This window comes from Panulirus ornatus, chromosome 71, assembly GCF_036320965.1.
Source record: "Panulirus ornatus isolate Po-2019 chromosome 71, ASM3632096v1, whole genome shotgun sequence".
NCBI classification, from domain to species: Eukaryota; Metazoa; Arthropoda; class Malacostraca; order Decapoda; family Palinuridae; genus Panulirus; species Panulirus ornatus.
The window spans coordinates 15,207,393-15,218,451 of record NC_092294.1 but is presented as its reverse complement, the minus strand read 5'-3'; the positions used below and the strand labels follow the sequence as shown (position 1 = coordinate 15,218,451).

Below are 11,059 nucleotides of genomic sequence, written 5' to 3'. Positions count from 1 at the left end.
TTACAGCTACATTTGCTCTTAACTATGACATAACCAAATATGATAATGACATGATAATTAATAGATCCACTAATTAAATAAATTGATTTTCGTCTCCTTGTTAAACCAGCGAGAGTGTTTTCGATTCGCCTCGTTAATAAAAATAGATAAATACCTTTATATTTATCCATATATATATATATCAATATACCATTTTCATCTATATGCAAATAAGGCTGATTATTGTATTTCCACTGCAGTGGTGAACTGCTTAATTGTCTCTCGCAAATGGTTATTGTTAATATTAATTATCTCACTGATGAATTTAACGAATAAATGACGGGTTTTTTTATCTGTAGTGATACACAATTTATCAAACTTCATATATATATATATATATATATATATATATATATATATATATATATATATATATATATATATATATATATATATATATATATATATATATATATATATATATATATATATATTTATATTTATATATATGGATATATATATTTATATATATGGATATATATTTATATATATGGATATATATATTTATATATATACATATATATATATATATATATATATATATATATATATATATATATATATACATATATATATGTATATATTCCTGCAGTCTATAAAGTGTTGTGATGCGTGTGCGTGTGTATGTGTGTGTGTGTGTGTGTGTGTGTGTGGAAAGTGTTACCGGACTCAGCCCGCTCGTCAAAAAAAAATGAACTTCCCACAACCAAGGAATCTACATTTCCCCTGCTACTGGACGTAGCGCAGCCCTGGGCTACTGGAAGCCTCCTGGGCGTAATTATAAATATATAAATCTAATATAAATCGTGGACGAAAGATAAAGAAAATAATACACATTCAAATCATATAAAAAAAATTAAGGATTGTAATAATCTATTATGAAGTTCACTATAACGAGATGACGCAGCAACGTAAACAATCGTTAACTGCTTGTTTGGTCTTCGGGTGTAAACAACTGGTGTGGTAAATCCATGGACACCAAACTATATAAACATCCACCTAGATATCATTCAAACACCTTCCTACACCTGTGACCTATATACATTCGATATACATTTGTGCTATATCTATGACCTATATACATTTCATATACATTTATCCCATACCTATGACCTATATACATTCGATATACATTTGTGCTATATCTATGACCTATATACATTTCATATACATTTATCCCATACCTACGACCTATATACATCAAGATATACACTCATACATTTCATCTACATTCGTCCTGTAACTATGACCTATATACATTTCATATACATTTATCCCATACCTATGACCTATATACATCAAGATATACACTCATGCATTTCATCTACATTCGTCCTGTACATTTGACCTATATACATCAAGATATACACTCAATATCCCTTTGTCTCAGTCCAAATACCCTATGTATATAGATACAACTATCTAAACACAAGAAATGTATATAGTGGAGATACCTTTATCAATGTGTCCGGCTGGTTTTCTCCAGCTGGCGCGGCGCACCCCTCCTCCTGTGTTACCACCACAGTGTCCAAAGAGCTACTGAGAGGTCTAGAGCCGGCCTACGTTGCCAAGAGTGGTAGTTGGGTAGTTTGGGTCGTTAACGGGGTCGTTTAGTGCCTACACTCGTCATTGTGTGTGTGTGTGTGTGTGCGTGTGTGTGTGGACGGCATGGGCGTCTAGATGCCCTCAATCAAGGCCATCTACCTATCTACCTATCTACTTATCTACTGGGTTTCAACGAAACTACCGTAGGTTCAAGGATGGGTTTGAAGGGCATAAAAGGGAGGGCGGGGGCAATTCACGGTCACCTGCCCCTTAAGTGGGGCAAATGGGGGGTGGGGGGGGGGACACATCGCTAGGTGAGAGAGAGAGAGAGAGAGAGAGAGAGAGAGAGAGAGAGAGAGAGAGAGAGAGAGAGAGAGAGAGAGTTGGTGAGTTAGTGAGTTAGTTATTATGTGTTCCCAGTGGAAAAAAAATAGTCCATTGTTATTAATGATTAGCTTGGCCCCCGAGCCGTGGTGAACCCGCGGCTCGTTTTCTACGCGAGGTTCAAAGAGATATGAAGCTCTTCCAATCCCCCTTCCCTCCCATCCCCCCTTCCCAATGGGTGGGATAGATTGATAGATTCCAGTCTTGTTTTGCCGTCAAAGAGAAAAAAAAACAAGGGGGGTAAGGGGGCGGTGATTGTGGTTGACCACTTCAAACGCTTTCATCCGCGTTCGAACTTCACAGAGACGTCCACTGTGGAAAGGAGGGATTCGAACCCTGACCGTCACCTGGGGCTTGGGATGATTAGCGCCGGGGATGCGGATAAGCGGGGTTTGGAAGACGGGCGGGCCCCTCCCTCACCCCCTCCCTCATGCCCTGGTCAACCATCTTAATTGAAATGTTGGCTGGGTTCGAAGCGGCCAGACTCAGGGAACCCCTGTCTCCGAACACGGCGAACGTTACAGATTGGACAATCCACCTCTCTCTCTCTCTCTCTCCTCTCCCCCCATCTACCTCAATTGGTATGACAGTTCTATCCACAAATTCTGAGACATTTATATACGACAACATACGACCTAAAAATGGAATTTATATACCCTAAAATATCACATGTTTTTCTCTCTTCCTTCAAAGTTCCTGATATGGATGAGTGGCTGGGGCCATAGTGGGTCGCCCCGAAGACTGATAGATAAAGAGATAGATAAGGGAACACACACACACACACAGACACACACAGACACACACACACACACACACACACACACACAAGGCTTGAAAACAAGCCACCCTCGCAAGTCTCCAGCTACAACGCTAAGATAACTTAATTATACACAGGTGCCCGGCCCGCCAGGCAGACCCAACGAGCAAAAACAGGAGGTGGGGTGGCGGTGGTTACCAGCGGAGAGAGGAGAGAGAGAGAGAGAGAGAGGAGAGAGGAGAGAGAGAGAGAGAGAGAGAGAGAGAGAGAGAGAGAGACGTTGATCGTGGTAGTGAACTGCTTGACTACAGAAGTTATAGAAGGAGGAGGAGGAGGAAGACGATGAGGAAGAGAAGAAGAGGACGAGGAAGAAGAAGACGAGGAAGAAGATGATGAGGGAGAAGAAGAAGGAGAAGAAGACGATGAGGAAGAAGAAGACGATGAGGAAGAAGAAGAAGAAGAAGAAGAAGAAGAAGAAGAAGAAGAAGAAGACGAGGAAGAAGAGGAAGAAGAAGAAGAAGAAGAAGAAGAAGACGAGGAAGAAGAAGAAGAAGAAGAGGAGGAGGAGGAGGAGTTTGGCTTGTAGTTCTGAAAGAAGGAAACAAGACGAAATATATAAAAATGAGACCAAAAAAGCGAATAAAGAAAATGTTTGGAAGGGGACTCGAATCTCTCTCTCTCTCTCTCTCTCTCTCTCTCTCTCTCTCTCTCTCTCTCTCTCTCTCTACCAAAGACACAGACCAGCTGCATGGGTCTGGAACCACCAGCGCAGACCACCGGCTCCAGAAAGAACCTCCCAAACTTATATACCCATAGTTCCCAAAAGTTTCTCTCTCTCTCTCTCTCTCTCTCTCTCTCTCTCTCTCTCTCTCTCTCTCTCTCTCTCTCCAATCAGCGTACGGGAGACACTGACCCCCTGCTATTGGGTCACGAACAAAGAGAACTAAGTCTTTTCCCCCCCCCCCCTTTTTTTTTGAAATGTTAGATTATATATGACAAATAAAACCAAAAAATAAAAGACTTTTGCTTCCTTCGGAGAGAGAGAGAGAGAGAGAGAGAGAGAGAGAGAGAGAGAGAGAGAGAGAGAGAGAGAGAGAGAGAGAGAGAGAGGAGTCATTTTCTATGCATCTAATTCTATTAGGTAATTTATGCATGGGAAGAGAACTTTGATTTGAATATATAATTTCAGGTCATTTCCAATGGCCAGTGAGCCCACCCCTTGTGTTGTATCTAAACCTTGTCATGGTGGTAATTGAACTTGTCAAGAGCTGTAGATAAAGAGAGAATATATATATATATATATATATATATATATATATATATATATATATATATATATATATATATATATATATGTGTGTGTGTATGTGGGTGGGTTGGGCCATTCTTTCGTCTGTTTCCTTGCGCTACCTCGCTAACGCGGGAGACAGCGACAAAGCAAAATAAATAAATAAATAAAATGATTGCTTCTATTCTTGACTACTTACACCACAAACAGTTCTCTCGACCCAACATCTCCCTGCCTCAGATATTCTCGAAGTTAATTACATATTTGAAGGATGGGTTACATATCATCACTACACATTCCTTGTGGTCACATATTCATATATATATATCCCCCACTGCAGAAACCACATAATACACATTACATCCCCCCACCCCCAAACTCCGGCAATGTTTTCAAAACACAATTTTTGGTCCCTATTGAAAAAAAATATGGAATAGTATCCACATTTCTCCACAAAAAGTTTATGACAAAGTATGAAAATCTGTCTTATTTTGCTATCTTCACTATCACGCGTTTACCTGAAGACAAGAACGAATAACATATTTAGATTTATTCATGTGAAAGAGTTTCTTTTCATACAAGTGATGCTTTGATGTCATGTGTAAGATAAATTCCTTTGTCCCCTTTTTTTTCACAATATGTAAATCAGTCTGTATGTGTTATACAAGTAAAGTACAAGGTGTTAGAATCTAAACGGTTCTACTGACAGACACGTTGATACAATCTAAGTTTTAATCGCTTTCCTTCAACAGAGTCGATACCTGCTTTCTCTCTAAGCGAGGCAAAATGATTCTCATACTTGACTTACTCAAATAAGGACCTACATTCATCAGCTTATTTTCCCCCAACGCGTCCTTAAAAACCTAAGTGAAGGTTGGGATTTTTCTAAATGTTCCTTAGATTTCTTTCTTGTATCATCTCTGCTGATGATGTGATTATGACACGAAAGTGCACTTGGGATCTTGTCGTGCTTCATTTCCCCCGTGGACTCAGAGGAATATACTTGATCACGCGCTCAATTGTGATCCTTTCCAATGTATATATATATATATATATATATATATATATATATATATATATATATATAATGTAAAACCTTCTACAGACAAAACAGATAATATATGTTCATATAAATATCTACATGTCTCGAATATAAGACAAAAATTGAAGGCCTTTAAAAAAATCATCAGTGAAAAAAAAGAGAAAAATACAAAAAAAGAAAAAAAAATAGTAATAATAATGAAATATATTATACATTTTTATTATCCTAATTTGGGGGATTATATACATAACACCTTGGTAATAGTTTGTCTCATATATTTACACATGTATTCTACGTATACATTATAAATCATACATAGACACACTCACTGGGGGGGTGGGGGGGTAAGGGAAGGGAAGGGGGGGGGAACATAAATACCTAATTACGATAAATTATGACACAAATAAATATGCTTATGAAACTTAGTAGCTATGGTACAGATGGCGCTCTTGCGAAGACAGGAGGAAATGGCGTCATTCAGCCCCAAAGGTGGCTGAGCAGGATCCACTCCGAGATTCGAGGCTTCGATACCCGTCCGCATCCATGCGGATCATCAGGTCGAAAACAAACAAACAAACAAACAACCAACCCTCATATATATCCATTTCTGAGAAAGAGTTTTGATATCACACTTTGTTTATGAAGGAGGAAGCTGTCTTATCTTTCATTGCAGTCTCTCCTTCTTCTTCCCCCATTTATATATCTATTCATATATGTATATATTTATGTATATATATATATTTGTATATATATTTATGTACACAGCGATGTTTACAATGACAATAAAGCTAGAGTTAGTCTGTCAGAGACCCGTTAGCATCTGCGTGGCGCCATTTGGGAAAGGGAGTTTTCCCCCCCTACCCAATTGACACCAGACACCACCCTCCTCGCTCGCCCTCCTCCCCACCCACCACGACCCACCTGCGGCGGTGGGCTGGCATTAGTTAGTGCCCCTCCGGCGAGGCGGTGGGTCTACGGACGTTAATGCTGATCGAGGACGGGAGGAAAGACAGAGAGGAGTGGTGGTGATGGAGGGGGAACAACTCAGGGTTCTCGCCGGCGTGTTGTTCGTGGGGCATGGGTGGAGACGGGGCGGCCGACGGGGAGAAGGTGGTGGGCGGGGAGGCGGAGATGCTGGTGGGTCGGGTGGGCAGGTCTCCGTGCACCATCAGGGTCTCCGAAGGTCCGTGTGGCGCCTTCTGCGACAGGGCCGGTGGGTCGGACGCCTCGGAGAGCGACAGGAGGGACGCGATGGAGAACGTGGAGGGCCGGGAGCGTTTGGCCGGGGGCGTGGGCGGGCTCTTGGGCTCGGAGGGCTCTGGGGTGGGCGTGGGCGTCTCCTGCGACGACGAGGTGTCCTGGCCGCCCGGGTTCTCCTCGGGGATGTCCCGGGTGTCCTCTGGGTCCGACCCGTCTCCAACGACGTCGATCTCCGGCTCGGGTTTGTGTTGGTTCTCGTACTCCCGTCGAAGCTGCTCGAGGGTGACGTGGACGCCCTTGAGGGCCAGCTTGCGCTGCTGCCGCTCCAGCTGTTTGAGCAGCTTCTTCTCCCGCCGGAGTCGCTCCCGGCGCTCCAGCTCTTCGGGAGGTATGGGCTCGCCCGAGCAGGTCTGAGGGTGGGCGTTGTGGGCGGGGCGCCCGGGGCCCTTTCTCGTCTGCTCCTTCTTCCGCCACTTCGCCCGCCGGTTCTGGAACCATACCTGGAAAAGGGGTAAAAAAAGGACACCATAAGCTCCTGGAACTACACATGGAAAAGGGAAAGAAAGGACACCATAAGCTCCTGGAACTACACCTGGAAAAGGGAAAGAAAGGGACACCATAAGCTCCTGGAACTACACCTGGGAAAGGGAAAGAAAGGACACCATTAACTCCTGGAACCACACCTGGAAAAGGGAAAGAAAGGGACACCATAAGCTCCTGGAACCACACCTGGAAAAGGGAAAGAAAGGGACACCATAAGCTCCTGGAACTACACCTGGAAAAGGGAAAGAAAGGGACACCATCAGCTCCTGGAACTACACCTGGAAAAGGGAAAGAAAGGACACTATCAGCTCCTGGAACTACACCTGGAAAAGGGAAAGAAAGGGACACCATAAGCTCCTGGAACTACACCTGGAAAAGGGGTAAAAAAAGGACACCATAAGCTCCTGGAACCACACCTGGAAAAGGGAAAGAAAGGACACTATCAGCTCCTGGAACTACACCTGGAAAAGGGAAAGAAAGGGACACCATAAACTCCTGGAAAAGGGGTCGTGGGAGAGGAAAGCCTTCCAGAACTTCTAATCGCGAAGCAAAGAACGTCCTTCTGTCCAGTGACCTCAACTGATCTGCATACATCCTGATACCAAATAAAGTTCCTCAAGTTTGATGATTCTATAGCAAATAGAAGTCTCCTACGTCTATCTCCTCCCTGTGAACATTCTATCGTAATAGAAGTCTCCTATGTCTATCTCCTCCCTGTGAACATTCTATAGCAAATAGAAGTCTCCCATGTCTATCTCCTCCCTGTGAACATTCTATCGTAATAGAAGTCTCCTATGTCTATCTCCTCCCTGTGAACATTCTATAGCAAATAGAAGTCTCCTATGTCTATCTCCTCCCTCATTCTATACCACAGTAAAGTCCGCTTCAGTCTATCTCCTGCCAGTCAACAGTCTATCTATGTCCATCAAGAGACGCCAGTCATGTGCCTCCCAGTCTGTGTAAACAGACAGACTCCACCACAACACCTCTCCACCACACCTCCCCACCACCACATCTCCCCACCACACCTCCCCACCACCACAACTCCCCACCACACCTCCCCACCACCACATCACCCCACCACACCTCCCCACCACCACAACTCCCCACCCCACCACACCTCCCCACCACCACACCTCCCCACCACCACACCTCCCCACCACCACACCTCCCCACCACCACACCTCTCCACCACCACACCTCCCCACCACACTCCATCAATCGCCGGCTGCCGTACGTCTCTGTCGTGGTGGTGATTGACTGGTGGTGTTGGTGACTGACTGTTGGAGGTGGAGGAGGGGGGGGGCGGGGGTGATGACTGACTGGTGGTGTTGGTGACTGACTGTTGGAGGTGGGCGGGGGTGATGACTGACTGGCGGTGCTGGTGACTGACTGTTGGAGGTGATGGTGGTGATTGATGGAGTGGAGTGGGGGGGGAGATCTGTCTCTCAATCTCGTCCCTCGGGTCGCGCTTCCTTCTCCCCTATCTCTTCCCTCCCCATCCCCCCCCTCGCCAACACACACACACACACACACACACACACATCCCCCCCCTCCCTCCTCCCTCTCTCTCCCCCACCGCAAGTCACACGCTGTCATATCGAACGCCAATTCAATTTGCGTCACCTTAAATGACAAACGCGACCTTCGTGCAGTAATGGCGACTTTGCGTTGCAAACGTAATAGATATGTTCCTCTACTAACCCCCCTCCCTCCCCCCAATCCCCCCTCCCTCCTCCTCACCCACCTCCTCCCCCCACCCCAAGTCTCTCGTGTCATCGACCACAGCAAGCTGTTCTAGACCTTATGTATCTTGTGGATAAAGCCCATGATGTCGTCTTTCATCCATCCCCCTCCCCACCACCACCACCCCGTCCCCCCCCCCTCCTCCTCGCTCAGGGTGATGTATATGGCCCATTCCCGACCTTATGTACCCAATAGATAAAGCCGATAATAGCCCCATCCTTCCCTTTTATGGGGTGACACACACACACACAGACACACACAAACACAGACACACACACACACGTACATACAGGAACGCAAGCACACACACAGACACAGACACACACACACACACACACACACACACACACACACACACAGACACAGAGACAGACATAGTTACACACACACACACACACACACACACACACACACACACACACACACACAAACACACATAGACACACACACACACACACATACATACAGGAACGCACGCACGCAAGCACACACACAGACACAGAGACAGACATAGACACACACACACACACAATATACATACACACACACACACACCATTCCCGACCTTATTCAACATGCAGATAAAGGCTATTATACCTCGTCCACCTTCGTCTATCGGAGACTCGAACACACACAATACCATTTCCGACCCTATGTCCATCTGGCGTACGGATCACAACCCACCACCCCTTGACATTTACAACACCTACCCCCCCTCCCTCCCTCCCCCCCCCCCTGGCGACTGCACGAAAGGCCCGTATGTCGATCGTCAATCTATCAAAATAACCACAACCCTCCGCCCCCCCCCTCCCTCCTCTAAAACAAGCATGCGTCTGTCTGTCTGTCTGTCTATCTGTCTGTCTATCTGGTCCAGCCAGCCATCTCGACCCACCCTCACCCCCCTCACCTTCACCCTCCTCCCCCCCCCCGTCAAACCCTTTCATTTCCGGTCATGAAACTTGACGTGGGATATCTATCAGGGGAGACGAACAGGAAGGAAGAAGAAGAAGAAGAAGAGGAGGAAGAAGAAGAGGAGGAAGAAGAAGAGAAGGAAGAAGAAGAGGAGGAGGAGGAGGAAGAAGAGGAGGAGGAAGAGGAGGAAGAAGAAGAAGAAGAAGAAGAAGAAGAAGAAGAGGAGGAGGAAGAAGAATAGAAGGAGGCAGAAGAAGAAGACGAGAAAGAAGAAGAAGAAAAGAAGAAGAAAAGAAGAAGAAGACGTGAAAGAAGAAGAAGAGAAGGAGGAAGAAGAAGAGGCAGAAGAAGAAGAGGAGGAAGAAGACGACGAGAAAAAAGAAGAAGAGGAAGACATCAGAATCCAGAAAGTAGGCCAATGTACATGGAGAGGGTACAGACACACACACACACACACACACACACACACACACACACATACACACACATACACACACACACACACACACACACACACACACACACACACACACACACACACACACACGGACGGACGGGTAAATTAAGTAATTTTGTGGTGTTAATGGCATGAAGAAACTCGTCTACTGGTGAGAGTGGGGTGTGAGGGAGAGTGGGGAGAGTGGGGTGTAAGGGAGAGTGGGGTGTGAGGGAGAGTGGGGAGAGTGGGGTGTAAGGGAGAGTGGGGTGTAGTGTGGAGGGAGAGTGGGGTGTAAGGGAGAGTGGGGTGTAAGGGAGAGTGGGGTGTAGTGTGGAGGGAGAGTGGGGTGTAAGGGAGAGTGGGGTGTAGTGTGGAGGGAGAGTGGGGTGTAAGGAAGAGTGGGGTATTAGAAGAGTGGGGTGTAAGGAAGAGTGGGGCATTAGGAGAGTGGGGTGAAAGGGAGAGTGGGGTGTAAGACAGAGTGGGTCAAAGGTCCATACCCATACCAGGTCAAAGGTCAATTCATATACGCATACCAGGTCAAAGGTCAGCATACACATACACGAGGTCAAAGGTCATTCATCCATTATCGTCCCAGCCAAACCAAAACACATATCAAGACATTCAATCAAGACATTCCAACTTTGTTTCCGTCGACACAATAATAAGTGTTCTTTAGGCAAATTGAAATTAGCATAACAAAACAGGTCTTAAATCTGTTATAGACGGGTTGGTCCCTACATCATGGGGGTGGTCAGTTACGAAGGAGGAGGACGAGAAGAAGAAGAAGAAGAAGAAGAAGAAGAAGAAGAAGAAGAAGAAGAAGAAGAGGAGGAGGATGAAGAAGAAGAAAAAGAAGAAGAGGAAGAAGAAGGAGAAGAAGAGAAGGATGATGAAGAAGAAGACGAGGAAGAAGAAGAAGGAGAAGAGGAGGAGGATGAAGAAGAAGAAGAAAAAGAAGAAGAGGAAGAAGAAGGAGAAGAAGATGAGGATGATGAAGAAGAAGAAGAAGAAGAGGAAGAAGAAGAAGAAGAAGAGGATGATGAAGAAGAGAAGAAGAAAAGGAGAAGAGAATATACATTGAGCGATCGGGGCCTGTACATACAGGAGGGTGAGAGGCGTGCAAGGAATGGAGTGAATTGGAACGATGTGGTATACTGGGGT

The 11,059-nt window shown here is 45.3% G+C and overlaps 1 protein-coding gene across 1 annotated transcript in view; it reads right to left on the bottom strand.

The window, feature by feature from the left end:
* Nucleotides 1-5,313: 5,313 nt before the first annotated feature.
* The window catches only part of LOC139748004 (uncharacterized), a 50,472-nt gene continuing 44,726 nt past the window's right edge, over nt 5,314-11,059 (bottom strand). Inside the window, exon 3 of the mRNA XM_071660551.1 lies at nt 5,314-6,755. Coding sequence (XP_071516652.1) covers nt 6,000-6,755 — 756 coding nt within the window. The 3' untranslated portion in view covers nt 5,314-5,999. The remainder of the gene's footprint in view (nt 6,756-11,059) is intronic.